Source organism: Panthera pardus, unplaced genomic scaffold (assembly GCF_024362965.1).
Source record: "Panthera pardus isolate Hobbes unplaced genomic scaffold, ASM2436296v1 HiC_scaffold_15, whole genome shotgun sequence".
In the NCBI taxonomy this organism is placed as follows: Eukaryota; Metazoa; Chordata; class Mammalia; order Carnivora; family Felidae; genus Panthera; species Panthera pardus.
Window position 1 is genome coordinate 84,268,224 of NW_026526710.1, and position 18,049 is coordinate 84,286,272.

Below are 18,049 nucleotides of genomic sequence, written 5' to 3' on the forward strand. Positions count from 1 at the left end.
AAGCTGAAAAATAACAGATACTTGAAATAAAAATTATCCTGAGGCTTAAACATTAGACAGTCGTTCAAAGGAAGGAGTTCTCATTTATCACGCTCAGAATTACGAGAACAGAAAAAGATTTGTAATCGAGTGACCTTTCTTGAAAGGTTCCTTTTGGGGAGAAGGAGGAAGGTGCCCATCTCTGTGGCGGCCCAGCCGAGCCCTGAAGTGTAGACGTTGCTTTTTCGGTAGGAATTCCTTCCCCGAGTCCTTTGTGGTCCACGCTGAATCGATGGGTCATGCTGGAGGCCGTACGCTGGGCCTTCCCTTGAATTCTGCTTCCTGGTCTTAGGTCTGACCCCTTTGTTATAAATGGAGCCGTTGGGTATGTGGACAACCCGTACGTTGAATGCGTGTGGTGATGGATTTATGTCACACGCGAACTACTTCTGGATCCGAAAAGATGAATGGGCATGTTGTGCAAGTTTTTGACAGAATGGTTTGTTCTGTTGTTAATCTGATTCAGGATCTCCCCGTGAATATCAAATTCATCATCGAAGGCATGGAAGAAGCCGGTTCTGTTGCCCTGGAGGAACTGGTCAGAAAAGAAAAGGACCGGTTCTTTTCCAGTGTAGACTACATCGTAATTTCAGATAACCTGTGGATCAACCAGGGGAAGCCGGCCCTCACCTACGGCACGAGAGGGAACAGCTACTTCAGGGTGGAGGTATTTGCAAGCTCCAGGAGGGCGAGGGAGGAGTCCGTCCTGGGATCTTGGAGGGAAGAGAGAAAGCTCTTGAGAGAGGAGAGTTCTGACCTGGAGGCTTGGCCGGGTCACAGAGGTCACGGAGGTCTCAGGACGGGGGATTCAGGAAGGCCCCAAAACAGAGTGGCTGTGCTGTGTGCATTTTTCTGGAGAGAGGATACAGGGGTTTGTAACTCACAAAACCAAAAGGTTTAGGAAGCACGGCTGTGGAGTTTGGAGGTGAGAAGAGCAGTGCAGGGGGTAAGGAGACTGCCTGATGGGGCCCAGGCTGCCGAAAGGAGGGGCAGGAGCCCCACGGCAGGGGGAGGAGGGGTGGTGCCGCATGGCTGAGGCTGATGGGAATTCTGGCTCACTCCCTGTGCAGCCTTGTGCAGGCTCCTTCACTCGGAGCCTCCATTTCCTTACCTGTAAAGTGGGCCCAGTGATCCCCTCCCAGGCTCGTTGGGATCCCTGAGTAGGTGGTCCAGTTCGGCTTCCTTTAACTTTTCTAGTCATACGATAGCACTTTAGAGCCAGACGGCCCTCCCTGGGAGATCAGTAGGTTTTCAGCCACTTCGTGTGTCCTCGTGCAACAGTGTGCACACTAGCCACACGTGCCCTGTCCACACCCGACGGCTGTGAGCATGAGAGGGTGTAGAGAAGGTGGAAACGCTCATGCGCTCGCAGGCGCTTAAAGGGCAGCGTGTGCCTTCTGCTCACCAGATGTGAGGATGCCGAATCCCAGGCCAGACAGCCTGACTGAAACAGCCCCTGCCTTCGAGGAGTTTACTGCCCAGAGACCCAGATGCTTGAAGACATGGGAGGGAGAAGCAGCGAGGTCCTTGAGGAAACCTCTCTCAAAGACTTGGCCTTGAGAAGGCGTGACACGAGAGAACGTCTAGAGGGGCACAGGGTCTGGGCACCTTCAGAAGGCAACCGAAAAGCTCCGAGGGAGCAGGGGGTTTATGAGAGCAAAGGCACGGGGGCGGCGGCGGGGCGGGGGGTCCTGAGCTCTTCTGAGCAGGTGCAGGATGACACTGCCGAGGGAGAACGTGCAGGACATCTGTCCCACTGCGTCTCTGGGTCTCTGCTGAGTAGGAAGTACGTCTGCCTGCCACAGGGTGACTGGGGACTGGGTGGGAGAACGGACCGGATCATGATCAAGTGTCGGGGAGGCTTGGGCAGGGAGAGTCCCCTGCCCTGCAGTTGGGTCATTGTTAGCAGCCGAGCTCAGTAGCCAGGGTAGGAGAAGGCCCAAGTGGGCAGGGCTGACCCAGGGCTGAGGTCGTTCCAGGCGGTGTGATGGAGGGACGAGGGAACGGCCAAGAGCACCACTGGCCACAGACAGTTAGAAGTGATGGGCGATGCAGGGCTGAGGGGAGACAGGAGGACAACAGGTGCGGAGATCTTGGCTTGGTCAAGGGAGGCCACGAGCAGGTGCAGGAAGTGACAGGAGAATCGGGGGTGGGGGGAAGGTGGGAAAGACTTTGGAGGTGGGACTCTGGAGGCCCCACAGTGCTTTAGTTAGTGTGACTGCCTCATGAAGTAAAGGTTTGAAGCTTAAGTGACTCAACGGAAGATGCGTCTGGCAGTGCTTTGAAGATGGACCGGAGGAGGGGAAGACCAACCCGGCGGGAGAGATGGGGGGAACGAACCAGAGAGACATTTCAACGCAACTCATTAGGAGCTGGTAGCAGATTGGGTGTGGGGTGCACTGAAGTCAAAGATAACTTTAAGGTGACAGGTTTACAGGACCCGTGTCTGTTCTTCTTTTGGAAATGGGTGAGCTGGTAGGAGGTAGCTGTGGGAGCAGAGGCGCAGCTCCCCTCCACATCTACGGGGTTTCAGAAACTGGGAGCACACCAAAGTATTATGCACCAGAAGCAACCAACATTTTGAGGTCAGGTGAGTGGTAGGTGAAAGGCCAGACCTCCAGGGATGGACACTGAAGGGTGTGGAGGTGGTAAATGAAGCACAGAGAGGCGGTTCTTTTTTTATTTTTGTTATGTTTTTAATGGTTATTTTTGACAGAAAGAGAGAGAGAGAGAGCACAAGCCAGGGAGGGGAAGAGAGAGGGGGAGACACAGAAGCTGAAGCAGGTGCCAGACTCTGAGCTGTCAGCACGGAAACCGACGCGGGGCTCGAACCCATGAACGGCGAGATGGTGACCTGAGCCAGGGTTGGGTGCTTAACCGACTGAGCCCCCCGGGCACCTCCAAGGGAAGGGGTTCTTGAAGTTCTGTGTGTAGAGGGAGTAGGAGCCAGGGACGGAGCTCCAGGGCGGGAGGCAGGGAAGAAGTTACCAATGGAGACACCAGTGGAGTTGTAAGAAAAGGACAAAGAGGAGGTTTCTGGAAGGAGGGCTGAGCAACAGGCAGGGTTGGGCTACAGAGACGTCAGCCCCTTGGGGAAGGGGCTGCTGGCCTCAGACAGAGCCATGTTGGAGGGACAGTTGGGGACTGAAATCAGCTTCAGAGGATGCAGGAAAGAACGGGAAACGAAGACGCGGGAGGTGTCCCACGCACTGTGACCGGGAAGTATCCCCCGGAGTCCTGAGGGACAGCACGTGGGGTGTGTCCGACCACGTGATAGCTGCTGCCAGAGCTACCACAGGGGTAAGCGCCTGTCTTCTCTCCTACCTGCCTTCCAGGTGAAATGCCGAGATCAAGATTTTCATTCAGGAACCTTCGGTGGCATCCTCCATGAGCCAATGGCTGATTTGGTTGCACTTCTTGGTAATGTCTTATTTCATTTCACTTTTTAACCACTGGGGAACCTACTGGAATACAGTTCCATCTGGTTCAGTGCATCTCTCCTCCCTTGGCTTCCGAGCCAGTTCTGAGTAAGGGTCGAGTAGAAGAAGAACCGTATTCCTAGCTTCCCCCGCGTTGGCTAACTGTTCCTTGGGCTTATTGAGTCCACATTACTTTTGTTCACGGACTGAAGCTCTTCCTCAATTCAGCCCCTTTTCTTTTACTGGATATTGTGACACAACTGGCCGTGCTCAGGGTCACTAGCAGAGAGACCCTTCTGGAGAAGCATCCAGAGGTGATGCCAAATACATCAGCACCACTTGGCTCCTCTTGTCCAGGTTGCTGTGGCCCCCAGTGGCACAAGGACTCCCGTGGGTCTGCTCGTGGCTGCCTGCCCCTGACCTTGCAGCGTGTCTGGGGTACGGAAGCGGAGGTCATGTGTACGTGTGCGTGTTTCCAGAGAGCCAGAGTGCCCACCCTGATCACCTTGATTCTTCCTGTAGCTCTTGCTTCTGTCGGCCTGCCCAGCATCCGGCTGGATCCCGGGAGTTCAAGGAAGCTTCATATTCAGGGGCCTCACTTGGATGAGCCCCTTTTGCAGGCTTGGCAGGGACTCTGTGCTTTTGTGTTCATAACTGGGTGTTCTTTTAAAAGAAGAGGTTCTCGGGGAAGCATCAGACCCCACAATACTTGGATCTGTCTTCACTTGGCACAAAGGGTACTTCTGTGAAAGTTTTGCAACGTGTCCCTTTTGGGCCAGACATGTCCCAAAAAGCATGTCCGCTATGGGAGTCAGCTAGAAAAAGTCTCTTTTCTTCGTGTGTGGACACAGCGTCACCTCTGGCCCCCTGGCTTGTATCCCCTTGGCCTCGGCAGTCTCGAGAGGGCACCATCAGTCCACCTGCGCCATTAGGGTCTTCAGAACTGTTTTTACTTGTAAAGCTTCTTGCTCATTCATTCCCCACAGTAAATAATGAAATCTATCCATCGATCATCTGTTATCTAGCTACGCTATCTGTCATTTATCTCCCATCTGTCTGTCCTGTCTTTTTTTTTTTTTTTAAGTTTATTTATTTTGAGAGAGAGAGAGGGAGAAAGAGCTCATGAGAGGGGAGGAGCAGATGGGGGGGTGGGAGAGAGAGAGAGAGAGAGAGAGAGAGAGAGAGAGAGAGAGAGAATCCCAAGCATGCTCCACACTGTCCACACAGAGCCCGATGTGCAGCTTGAACTGCGAGATCATCACTTGAACCGAAATCAAGAGTCGGACGCTTAACTGATTGAGCCACCCAGGTGCCCCTGTTCTTTCTGTCTCTTTATCTATCATCTATCTATTCCTTTATGACCTTCTACTTTTCCTAAAATATAACTCTTAGACCATATCTCACATGCTTGAAAATATCAGACGGAATACAACAATCCATTCTCTTTTAAAGTTTTTAAATTGTTTCCAGAAGAATTCACATAGCATGCAACTCGGTATTGTGGGGGGAAAAAAGAGTTAATCTTCTGTTTTACCAGAGCTAATTTTCTTTTCCTTAAGAACAGCATCATCAAATCTCTATGGTACATTTCAATCTCCCCCGATCACGATTGCTGCATTGCATCCTCTTAGACTGTATGGTTTCGCCCAGGCATAGAATTCTGTTTAGTCCTACAAATGCATATGGTTCTGTTAAGAACAATCCGATCAGGATCACGAACAGAATGAAAAACACATGGTTTCACTTTCTCTTATTTTTGAGACAAATCAAATAATCCATAATGAAGTGACTCTGGATTGGGTCTTCTATATGGCTTTCATATGGTTTGTAGAAAGACCTGAAGGACATACGGTTGAACTGCAGCACTGATCAGATGACAAGCAGGGATTTTGCTTGCTGACCGCGACAGCATCTTGGCTCCCGGGCTCTCCCCGAGGGCCGCTGCATGTCAGGGAGAGCGGGTTCTGTTGGGTTCTCCCCCCTGCAGACTGGCAGGTGCCCTACACGTTAGTCAGGTGCTGCTGTGTGACCTTGTGCAAGTTCCTAATCCCTCTGTCCTCGCTCCTTGTCTGTGTGATCCCGGTAACCATGAGTGCTAATGAGTCATAAACGTGTGTTGAGTGCCAACGGTATGAAAGGCATGGAGTCTCCACCAGGGGGATACAGGGAGCTCCCCCGGGCCCCGGGAACACCGCAAGTTCCTGTTTTCAAAGAGGCTTAGAGTGGGGTGTACATGGGAGGTCAGAGGTGGTGGGGGTGGACATAATCAGTCTGCACAGAGCCCTCTGCTCCTGGGCATTCCTCTGTGGGCATTCCTACTCCCTGCCCTCACCTAAAAGCCACAAAGCAGGGAGGTCACCGGGTCCAGGGCGCTTTTATCAAACGTTAGATTCCAAGGGGCCTCCTGAGGATCAAGGATTACTTGATTTGTTTCCAAAGGCGCCACCCTCCGCCTCCCCTGCGCTTCCAGACTGGGCTCCCGGCCGAGGCCCTCGTGGCTGCAGAAATCACATCCCATTCGGAGGACGGTGATTTCAAGTGGGAAACGAGGAGGGGGTGGGGAGATGAACTCTTGGCAAATGTCCTTTTTCTTGCCGACGCGTTCGGTGTTGGAGGACTGGGCAAAGACGCAGCGAGAACACGCCGTGTGGGGCAGAAGCACGGATGCGCGCGGTGTCTTCCCTCCGGCCGGTCCTGCGGCGCCTGGAGGCCACCGCGTGCTGAGCCTCCCGTGAATCTCCCTGCTGGTGGGTGCGCGGGGCAGGGGGCAGGGGGACTCGGGGGGGGGGGTGTCGGCTGTGCTCTGTCCCGCCAGCAGCTGGGACGTCTGTCCTGCATCCTGAGAAAACAGGCTCCAAGACTCGAAACCCCCCCCCGGGCCCCGGCCAAGTGCAGTGAGCGTGAGGCAAGGCCCCTGCTCACGTCACAGCCTGATTTGCCAAGGACCCCTGACTCCCATCCCCACGGTGATGCCTGGCACGGCTGCCTGAAATGACAGGAACGATGTCCCGGTTCAGTGTCCCGTACGGACACTGAGCATCCTGGCTGCTGGCGTGTCTCAGGTCTTCATTGTTTTGACCTTGACGTTTCGAACACCCATCTCTTCTCGCCATCGAGACCGTGCCGGTCGCGTCCCACACAACCTGGCTGGCGCCCTGCCTGCTCCTTGCTCCTGCGTGTCCGCTCCCCTTCACAGCTCTTTGCTCGTGGACCCTCACGTGTTTCTTTACCCTGTGTCTTTCCAGCCGCATTACGGACGGGGTCTGTCTTTCGTGCACTTTTGCAGCTCTGTCCTTGCGTACAAGAGTGTCGGCAGACCTTTAGGGACGTGCCCCGAAGGGAGGACCTGGTGATTCCTGGTGGTGCTTTTAGGTTCGGTTTTGATTTTGGTGAGGGTGCAGAGCGTGGCCTGCAAACCAGTGACGGCCAGTCCCAATCACTTGGCACCCAGCTTAGTTTTTAACTTCAATTTTATGAATTGGTTTGTATCACGTATTTCACACAGGCTCTGCTGGGCTAAATGCGACGAATCCCATAACGCAGTAGCGCAGGGAGGTGGATAGCGGTCTGCAACACCATCCCCAGGGTGGCTGTGGAAGTTTGGGTGACTTACACAGGGGGGCCCAGGGAGGGGCTAAGGAGGATGTGGTCGAAAACCAGAACAGCGAAGACCTCCCTTCTCATTTTGCTGCCTTGATGCCCTCGAAACTTGGGGTCTTGCTTTCGAGGATGGCCTCAGAGTGCTGGGACACCTGTTACGTACCACCCTACCACTGGTCCTGTGGGTTTTGGTAGCCTGTTTGCCTTGGATCCCGTTGTGCCCGCAGACAGCCAGACCACCCGCTGGTCTGCTTGTGCCGGGTCACACTTGCTATTCAGCCTGTGTGGCCACAGATGGCACCATTGCTGACGAAAGCAGGGTCTTAACGTATCCTCAGCGTCCCCAGCACTCCTCTGGTTCTTTGAGCACAGCGGGTGTCCCGTAACTGGGGGGACACACCGGTGCTCACAGAGCCTCCAGCCCCGAGCTTTGTCAAGTGTCAGCTTTAACAGGAAGCCCTCAAGGTACAGTGCGTCACAGTAGCTTTTTGACATTGTCAAGTTACAATCTCATTACGCCTGTGGGGCATATGTTTTGCGAAGTGTCTTCACTTGAGTAAGAGTCCCGCGTGGATCGAAGAGAAATTTCGATGTCCCGCTTACATTTTTCACCATCTCCACTAGTCTACTTGCTGCTTTGAGAAGTATTTTTTCAAGGTAGTGAGCAGTGTTTTACTAAATCTACTTCCTCTGTAGATATTCATTGATGATTCCCCCCCCCCCTTCCTATGAATCCCCAAACTCAGAAATAAAGACTGGTATATCTGCCTATTCACTATGAACGCATTTGTAGTCATCATGTATGCCTTATAGACTTGATCTCAAGGATTTTATACTTTTGATTGAAGATGAGTACTTATTATATTATGGTTCTTATGGGGGGGGGGAAGCTGAGAATGATGATTTTGGTTCCTCAGGAATGCTGTATAGACATACCCATACATAGTTAAGTTTTTATTTTATTTTTTATTTTTTTTCAATATATGAAATTTATTGTCAAATTGGTTTCCATACAACACCCAGTGCTCATCCCAAAAGTTGCCCTCCTCAATACCCATCGCCCACCCTCCCCTCCCTCCCACCCTCCATCAACCCTCAGTTTGTTCTCAGTTTTTAACAGTCTCCTATGCTTTGGCTCTCTCCCACTCTAACCTCTTTTTTTTTTTTCCTTCCCCTCCCCCATGGGTTTCTGTTAAGTTTCTCAGGATCCACATAAGACTGAACACGTATGGTATCTGTCTTTCTCTGTATGGCTTATTTCACTTAGCATAACACTCTCCAGTTCCATCCACATTGCTACAAAAGGCCATATTTCATTCTTTCTCATTGCCACGTAGTATTCCATTGTGTATATAAACCACAATTTCTTTATCCATTCATCAGTTGATGGACATTTAGGCTCTTTCCATAATTTGGCTATTGTTGAGAGTGCTGCTATAAACATTGGGGTACAAGTGCCCCTATGCATCAGTACTCCTGTATCCCTTGGGTCAATTCCTAGCAGTGCTATTGCTGGGTCATAGGGTAGTTCTATTTTTAATTTTCTGAGGAACCTCCACACTGCTTTCCAGAGCGGCTGCACCAATTTGCATTCCCACCAACAGTGCAAGAGGGTTCCCGTTTCTCCACATCCTCTCCAGCATCTCATAGTTAAGTTTTTAAATGACGAACATATATTACTTTTTAACTCAGCATAGATGAACATTTAAAAAACGAACCTTGTTTTTGATACAGAAGGTACAATTGAGGACCAGTGTCATGCAGCTAAGTCCTACCCAGTTACATGTACGCAGACCCCTGTATTTCCATCCCTGCACTGATGAGGTAGACATTAAAATGGGTCTGGCTCAGGCTGAGTCTGCCTGGAGACCAGCTCTGTACTTTGGAGACGTGAGTGCTGCTAGCGGCTCTGCCCGGGGGGACCAGGGCCCGTCACAAGGCCCGCTGCGGCCACAGGAGTCACCCGGGCCCCCGCGCCCGGGCCGGAACCTCGGTGCACTCGTAAGCCCTCCCTGGCTTGGTTTCCCGTGTCCCTTGCAGGCAGCCTGGTGGACTCATCTGGTCATATTCTGATCCCTGGAATCTATGACCAAGTGGCTCCTCTTACGGAAGAAGAGAGAAAAATGTACAAAGCCATTGATCTGGACCTGGAGGAATACCGGCATAGCAGCCACGTTAAGAAATTTCTGTTTGACACCAAGGTATGCTCACAAGTTGATGGCTGATCTGAAAGAGGAATGACAGTAATAAATCATATTTTCCCAATTCCTGATTTACTGTGTTCTGCTCATCCACACATCTCAGAACTGAAAGCAGATGTTAATTCTGAGGCAGATTTTCACTTTCGTGGCCACTTACTTCCCTAAGGTCTAGATCAACCAGAAGTCTGTGTGGGGTCTGCCCAGCACTGGCCTCGGGCATGTAACCTTGGGGCAGCCGCCCATCTCACAGACATGCTTTTCCAAATCAGTTTATTAGACCCAATGCGTTCAGCTGTCTGCGCTTTCTGTCTGCTTAAAGATTGAGAAGAGTCTGATCATTCCCGTTCCAAGACCCCCAGTTGTTCATTTAAATAGACAAAATCAAGAGCCCTGGGGGCTAATCTGTGAGTTACTACATTGCCGCCTCAGTGTAAGTAAACCAGAGCCCAAAGCATTCATTTCTGGCAAATTTGGATGGTTTCTTTCCCCTTCTCCTTCTTATTCTTTTTAAAACCTTTGCTGCTCTGGTGTGTGGTGGCTGGGGGACCTGCCAGGAGAAGGGGAACCCTGTTGAACAGATGTGACAGAGTTTGTTACCGTGAAGTATATCTCTTCCCTCAGACCAGCTCTGCCTTGGTCACAGCAGCAAAGAAAACTGGCTCAACCATACGCAGAGTTCTTTGAAGCCTTCTGAAAAAAGAAAATGCTTTCACTACACAACTTATCATCGTGATGATTGGGGGTAGAAATTCATAATCAAGCCCCAAATTCTGAAAGGGCCCCTTTGCCATCTATTAACTTGAGTGCGCGAGCGACGAGGGGCCCTCCTCGGTGGAGCGGCTCGGTCAGCCAGAGGCAGCAGAGTGTCTCAGGTCTGGAGGGGAAATCCCACTTGTCTGGCTAGTCCAGACACATCTGAGGAAGGTGATAATTAGCTTGTCACAAACAGTGCTAGAGATGCACAGAAATCGGCGATACGAGCGATACAATTGAACAGTTTTACTTGAGCTTCTTTAATTTAGTAAAATGATTTTATTTTAATTCAGGAGGAAATTCTAATGCACCTATGGAGGTACCCATCGCTGTCAATCCACGGGATTGAGGGTGCATTTGATGAGCCTGGAGCTAAAACCGTCATCCCTGGCCGAGTTATCGGAAAATTCTCAATCCGTCTGGTCCCTCACATGAATACGTCTGTGGTGGAAAAACAGGTGACAGATGTGCATTGGCCCATTTATGAGGGCCGCCTCCCACGGCTTAGTGGGCTATTCAGTTGTTGGCACTGACGTATCATTTTTTCCCAACATAAAAGGGATTGTAACACACGTCAAGAAACCAATAAATTTTTGTTTGGTGAAATCTCTTTCTGTAATTGTATGCAATTACAGTAGTCAGACAAATAACCGTTTGGGGTTGGAGTGATGGGAAATATTTTTACATTAAACAGTTGACATAAAGGCAAGATTGGTTTACACACAGATGGAAAAGCTGATTGCCTACGGCCAGATGGAGCCGGAAATGCTCAAGCCTGTAGTTAGTTTGCCCGTTGGTGTCTGAAATCAGTACTCTGAAAGCAGCCGTTTTAATGAAAATGTTATCTGGAAGGAGTTACATGTCCAAATTATCAACCTATCATCAGTTTACCTCTAGTTCAACAGAAAGTAGGCTCTGGATAAATGGGCTCCAAGAATACCTCTTCCCAACTCTCTCTCATTGACCTCTTTTATTGTCTTCTTAGCACTAATTACATCCCAAAATACCTGCCTTCCCAGTCTCTGTCCCTGTTTTTTCCCCTCCTTCCTTCTCTTTTTGGACGTATTGTTTCTCTTTCTCAGGAGATACGAATCCCCACGAGGGCAGGCCTGTCTTCCTCTTGCTCACAGCTGTGTTCCCAGCACCTAGGACAGTTCCTGCCACATGACAGGCAGTCAATAGATGTTTGTTGAAGGAATGAATGGGAGGGATATTTCAGGGTATAGTTTTTCTTGGGAGAATTTCCATTGTGGCAACTGGAATGGAGCCCAGGGGACAGAGAAGGACTCTGAGCAAATGCTCTTTTATAGCTTAGCTCAGAATTGCCCCCACTTTCCAGAAATTTCCAAATGCATAATGTTCCCACAATAGTCACTAAGGTACTGACAAGTTAAAAAGGAGGGATATTCAAATTGAGAAGTTGTATTGTTTCCTAATTAACAAAATTCATAATAACCAGGCGTCAGAAGTCTGACACTGTGGTCAGGATGGGTGGGCGGAGGGCTGAGGACTGCAGGGTCCTGAGACAAGTGTTTCTGTAACCACTGAAGCTCTCTGTCCCTGAGGCCCCTCTGCAAGAATGAAGGCAAAATCACAGCACTGGAATTTGTCAGGCTGGGATGAAAAATTGCTATATAGTCACTGCGTGTGAGAATACCTTGACATGTTCTCTTACAAATGAAAATGTTCCTTTTCAGGTGAAGCAGCATCTTGAACATATATTCTCCAAAAGAAATAGTTCCAACCAGATGACTGTTTCTATGACACTGGGACTACAGCCGTGGATGGCAAATATTAAAGATAATCAGTATCTTGCGGCCAAAAGAGCCATCAAAACAGGTTAGACTTGCGATATCTCGAGTTGCCAGTTTACCATGGGACCAGGTGTGGTGCCTGGTGGGGCAGTGGAGAAGGCAGCACATTCCAAATTTCAGTCCGGCCCTCCTTTCCACCAAGGCCATGTCACTGAGCGCCATCTATGCACAGGGCTCTTCATACACACTGTCCCACCGCCCCTACCAACAGCCTCCCCTGGTTCATCAAGTCTGGAGGACATTAAGGAATTTGCTGAAGGGCACTGAGCTGGAAGTGACAAGGCCAGGATTAGAGTTTATGTCTGGAAGCCTGAGTTTGGGGCAAAATGGTGGACTTGAGAGCCTCTGATACTTACGGAAGTGATGGCCAACATATAAAAATGTCCTTTAAAGGGCACAGCTGAATTTGCATGAAAGTAAAGGAACTCTGGGGTTAAAAATGAGGAAGGAGCTAAAATTTAATGGAGGGAGCAAGCTTACAATGGGCCGCCCTGTGGGGATTTTCTTTTCTTCATCTTCTTTTTTTAAATTAAATTAATGAATTAATTTATTTAGAGAGACCATGAGCAGGGGAGGGGCAGAGAGAGAGGGAGAGACAGAATCCCAAGCGGGCTCTGTGGTGTCAGGGCAGAGCCCAACATGGGGCTCTAGCTCACGAACTGTGAGATCATAACCTGTGCTGAAACCAAGAGTCGAACGCTTAACTGACTGAGCCCCCCAGGCTCCCCAGGATTCACTCTTCTTGGTCGCAGGGAGGGGTGGGTTTTCATGGCCTTAGGCCAGCACGAGGTGGAGAACAGGGAACGAGACCCACTACATGAAGGTCGGGCCTTCCCCAAGAGCCAGGCTCACCCTGGAGGGGTCTAACTGTGGGCCCATCCTCACGATATTTGGGTCTTCAAATTCCACTCTCTGTGAGGTCCATAGATGCAAACGGCTCCAAGGCCACGTGGGATTTCCACAGAGGTGCTTCCTGGGGAGGAGATCATTGTACAAAGTTACCAAACACATAAACTCAGTTCCACCTATCTGACTCTAAAACCAGTGGTCTTTTTTTATTGCCACTCTGCTTGTCCAAGGGTAGAGAAGGCAGCAGAGCTGTACTTGGGATTTTCTCGCTGGTCCCTATTTTGATGGCACATACTTCAAGTCCTGGGCCGGATCGTGTGGTTGGTGAGCACGGGACACGTGCCTGGGCCCTGGCTGCCTGGGTGGAGAGAAGGAATACCTAGTCTCTTTGGCTTCTGACACTGCCCACAACTGCAAAGTAGGGGAATCTCTGAAAAGCAGGGGGATTTTCAGAGTCTCCCCAAAAGCCAAGTGGGAAAACACTGACACGTGTTTGTATGGACCTGTGGGCGTTATATCCTGGGTGAGGCCTCAGGCCAGGCCCCACAGTAGTCAGAGCTGAGCTGGGCTCCGAGGTTCAGACCACCCGGGAACAGTGACACTTTACCAGGGTTATCCGTACCAAGGACAGGGACATTAAAAATTAGAGGACAGGGGGCGCCTGAGTGGCTCAGTTGGTTAAGGATCCGACTCTTGATTTCACCTCAGGTCGTGATCTCACAACTGTGAGTTTGAGCCCTGCGTCCTATTCCACACTGGATGTGGAGCCTGCTTGGGATCCTCTTTCCGCTCTCCCTCTCTCTCGAAATAAATAAATAAAATTAAGGTCCATTCCGCTTTCACCACTGTTTATTTAAAAAATATAGTAAAAATAAAACCATAAAAATTAGAGGGCAGGTCTGAGGACAGTCTGAGACTTAGAGCCATAGTTGTCTACGCAATCATTCCTGCTGCTCCGGCTGTCGCAGGGTGTTACCACCAAACTGCAGAAACCAGGAAGAGAGAAAGAAGAGTCAGGAAGGTAAGTGCCCTGCGAGCTGAGGACAGATGTGGGATTGAAATGTCCAGGTCAGCAGTAAAGACCTGAAATCCTCTCGCAGGAACGCATGAGGCACCTTTTGGTTTATTTGTGTGTCCAGCCAGTTCTTCTAGCAAAGTACATCACCTGGACTCACATTCACACCTCGCTCTGTGGATAAAGAACATGTGGCATGTTATCTTTTGTGTCTTTATTTTGCATCTCCCCTCCATCACTGGCACCTTGTGCCCTAGCCTCGAAGGTGTCAACTCATGTCTCTAGACCCTAGGATATCCATGAAAACTATTCCATGGGCTACCTTGACAGCTGAGCACAAAAACAACAACATTCAGGTGACAGTTGAATACAGCTATTTATTTATATATTGCTTATAAAACCAAAGAAGTCCCGCTTTCCAAATATTTAATTCATGAAGCAACCATAAAAGTAGGTACATTGTTTTGCAATACTCTTGCCAGAAATGCATGACCTCTTCCAATCATGAGAAAATATCGGACAAACCCAGATGAGGTTACAAAACAACTGATCAGTACTCTTCAAGAGGGTCAAGGTCATGAAAGAGAAGGGAAGACTGAGAAAGTGTCACAGACCAGAGGAGAGTTAAGAAGCAGTTAGGATTCTGGATTGGATCCTGGAATAGAAAAAGGGAAAGATTGGTGAAATTCAAATAGGTCTGAATTGAGTGAATACTATTATTCCAATATTAATTTCTTATTCTTTATAACTTACTGATATAAGATGTTAACTGATATAAGATGTTAACATTACAGAAAGCAAAGTGAGGAACATATGGGAACTCTGTACTATTTTTGCAACTTTTCTGTAAAATTTACAATTCAAAATAAAAATTTTATTTAAAAAGTTTTTTTAAACATTTATTCATTTTTGAGGGGGTGGGCAGAGAGAGGGGACAGAAGATCAGAAGCAGGCTCTGAGCTGACAGCAGAGAGCTCGATGTGGGGCTTGAACTCACAAACTGTGAGATCACGACCTGAGCTGAAGTTGGACGCTTAGCAGACTGAGCCACCCAGGTGCCCCATAAGGTTTTTTTTTTTGTTTTTTTTTTTGTTTTTTTTTCCCAAGTAGGTAATTGTAAAGAAGGCAACCATGGTTTTCTTCTTGCTTCTAGTGACTATTTTAGAATATAAACTGCATGATATCAAGAAGCTTACTTAACCCAGGCACCAAATTTAATGGTTAAATACAAAAGAAAAAGAAAAAAGAAAAGAGAAAGCAAACACTGCATTTGAGAAGATCGCTAGGGGTAGTGTTGTCATTCTTTTATTCGAATGCCTTCTTTCCTGTGTTTCAGTATTTGGAACAGAGCCAGACATGACCCGGGATGGCTCAACCATACCGATTGCCAGAATATTCCAGGATATCATCCAAAAGAGTGTGATGATGCTCCCGCTGGGTGCTGTTGATGATGGGGAACACTCTCAGAATGAGAAAATCAACAGGTTAGCGGATTCCTCGGAGGGGCCAGTCCTTCACCACACAAACCCCAAGTCTCCACATGGTAACCCTCTGACGTGCTACATACTGGGGATTGAATTTCCATCACCAAACCTTCCTATTTACATTGTAGGCTACTTTGCCCTGTCATTTGCATGGAAATAACAGTGTTTCTCTTTGTTTCTTCTTTTGTTAGGTGGAACTACATAGAAGGATCCAAGTTATTTGCTGCCTTTTTCCTAGAGATGGCTAAGCTTCGTTTGTAATGACAGGAACCTTCCAGCTTAGAGCTGACCTACTGACAGACACCCTCTCCTGCAGCCCTGCATAGGAGTAGAATCTAAATATCCAGAGAATTTCCATCCAGGAAACAATGTCTTCCCTCCCATTTAAAATATCTCCCGACATTTGGGCCAGTAATAAAACCTTTTAAAGGCACAGATATTGGAAATGGTGTACCGTCCCAGTGGCACACCTTTCTGAAGTCACAGCTACCTGCAACATCTCCCTAAGTCCAGCTGTAGGAGCCCCGGGAGGAGACTCACTCTTTCCTTGGAGCACAAGGACTGTTCTTCCACTAGACTCTCCCTGGCACTTTGATGGGCCTGATCACTCCAGCGTGCTTTTAGGTTCTGGCGGTGCTCATGACATACTCATTCCATGTTTCTATCACCCTTTCCTTTACCACACATTCCTTTTGTTAGTAAAACTGTTGGTCCCACCACTGGCTACCATGATTTCCCTGTGGGTTCATTTCTAGAGGAGTAACTAAAGTGTGATGCCCTCTTAACCTTTTGCTTCTCCTTCGTTTATTTTGCCTTGCTTCTTGGAAAGTTCTGAAACAGGAATGGTCAGTAGTTGTATCCTTATGCCATTTGGGATTCCCTTTGTGAAGATGAGTACTTTTTCTATTTCAAAGCTCTTTACCTTTTCTAGGATTCATGCCAACCAACCACCTCTCCTGCACCCTCTTCTTTCTTCCTACCCCATCCCCCCAGACATCCGTGCACAAGTAAAGTCACCACAGGAGAATCAATCCCGATAGAATTTCCCTCCCCCCGCTGGAATTTTACTCAGTGACTACATCTAAATTGCTCAAAGCTTTTAATAGCATCGGTTTTAGATAGAGAATGAATCTAATCAGCCCTGACATCAGTAACACATTCTAAATTTAAAGCCATCAGCTAATGCTGCATTTAGTAATCATTTTAGTTAACCATCTTGTTTGCCTTGATTGCATTTGATGGTGTAAACAAACAAACAAAAAGAATGTAATTTTTCTACAGTTGAGTGTATATAAACAAATCAATTCAATCTTTATAAATTCATTACTTAAATGACATTAATGGAAAAGAATTTAAGAGTTTATTAAGAATGTTTCTCCTAGGATTCCAAATAAAATCAAAGCATAATACATTTAATCTCTTTGTGGGTTTTTGAAATATCAGTTTTAAAAGTTGCAGCACCATATCTAAAAGGGCTGCACCATAGGCCAATGATTCAGCTTCTCATCATAGAAATGGGACACCACACGAGGTGTCAGCTTCATGGGGGCATCTATGTGAATGATCTGCTTTTCTTCTGATGGTAGCGAACATCGATTCCTATTTGTTGAGTATGGACAGGTGTTTGATACACTTTATTGTTAAGCTTGGTTCATGCTTGCCAGATTATGTTGAATCATGTGACGTTTTGGATTTTGCAGGGCCTACCTGATGTATTTGGCAGAGAGCCTAAGAACTAATTGCAAGAGGTTTAGGACACCAATTTATATTATTAAAAGGGTATTCATATTAGTCAATGAACAAAAGCTGGCTGTAAAGTAAATTCAAGCACTTCTGAGCAATGTAACATCACTCAGAGTATTGGCCTGGAAACCTGTGTGAGTGTGCATTGCATGGTGCGAGAGCCTTGTCGGTGACACGTTTTCTGCACTTGCAGCTGGAGGGGGGCAGTGGGTCAAGGGCACATCAAGGGACTTGAGGTGGGCCTCCTCTCCCTCCACATGCTCACTCCACTACATCCTTTTGTCAGTCTCTGTTAGCCCGATGCCTGGGACTCCCAGCACAGCTCTACTCAGCCACCTTTTCTGAGAACTGGGCCCCTGATCTTCCTGCAGATTTCGTATCTGAAACTTGACTCATCCAAAAGGGAAACTCTTGCCCATCCTCCCAAACCTGTTTCACCTCTAGTGTTCCCCGACCTGGTACACGGATTTGGAATCCTAAATCTTCTTTGACACTTCTATTTCAGATCCAATTCAATATCAAAACCAGGTGACTCCATTATTCAAAAGCCACCACTTCCTTCCATTTCCACTGTCACATCCAATGGCCTGAAAGCCAAATCCTGTGTAGCTTGCTTATGGCAGAAGCCCTCACCCAATCTCTCTGCCTAAATGGCAGTCCTCTTCCACGTATGTGTCACACTGCAGTGTGCATGACCCGGTGGAGTGCACTGCACACAGAAAATGCTCAGTATTGCTTGCTGAAATCTTCCTCTTAATTTTGCAGTTGCATTTTTGGAGTGTCTTCTGGTAGGTCTGCTGTCTCCTGCATGGACTTCTATCTTTATCCTCTTCCTCTCATGTTCCTCCTAGTTGGAATTGTCTTGGGAGCAGCCAGTACTGGGGAAAAGTACATACAAGTCACGCTGAGGTGCCAGTGACTGATGATGGCTCACATGTATACCGCTGGGCAGTACTTGTGTCTTCACAAGGATCATGCCTTAATTCAGAGGCCACAAAACAGCAACCTGTGGCTCAAGGCTCCATTCACTCTGTTTCATGTGGCCTTTGCAGTGTCCTAAGTATTTCTGAATTGGATGCCAGCATTGCAAAATCAATAGACTGATGCGCACAAATTTCTCTTGAGCAACTAC

At 48.4% G+C, this 18,049-nt stretch overlaps 1 protein-coding gene across 1 annotated transcript in view; it reads left to right on the forward strand.

The window, feature by feature from the left end:
* CNDP1 (carnosine dipeptidase 1) overlaps positions 1-16,585 on the forward strand; it is a 29,838-nt gene extending 13,253 nt beyond the window's left edge. The window contains exons 6-12 of the mRNA XM_019423654.2: positions 506-706; positions 3,375-3,459; positions 9,099-9,259; positions 10,306-10,470; positions 11,710-11,851; positions 15,027-15,174; positions 15,366-16,585. Of these exons, the coding sequence (XP_019279199.1) occupies positions 506-706; positions 3,375-3,459; positions 9,099-9,259; positions 10,306-10,470; positions 11,710-11,851; positions 15,027-15,174; positions 15,366-15,435 (972 nt within the window). The 3' untranslated portion in view covers positions 15,436-16,585. The remainder of the gene's footprint in view (positions 1-505; positions 707-3,374; positions 3,460-9,098; positions 9,260-10,305; positions 10,471-11,709; positions 11,852-15,026; positions 15,175-15,365) is intronic.
* Positions 16,586-18,049: the final 1,464 nt, after the last annotated feature.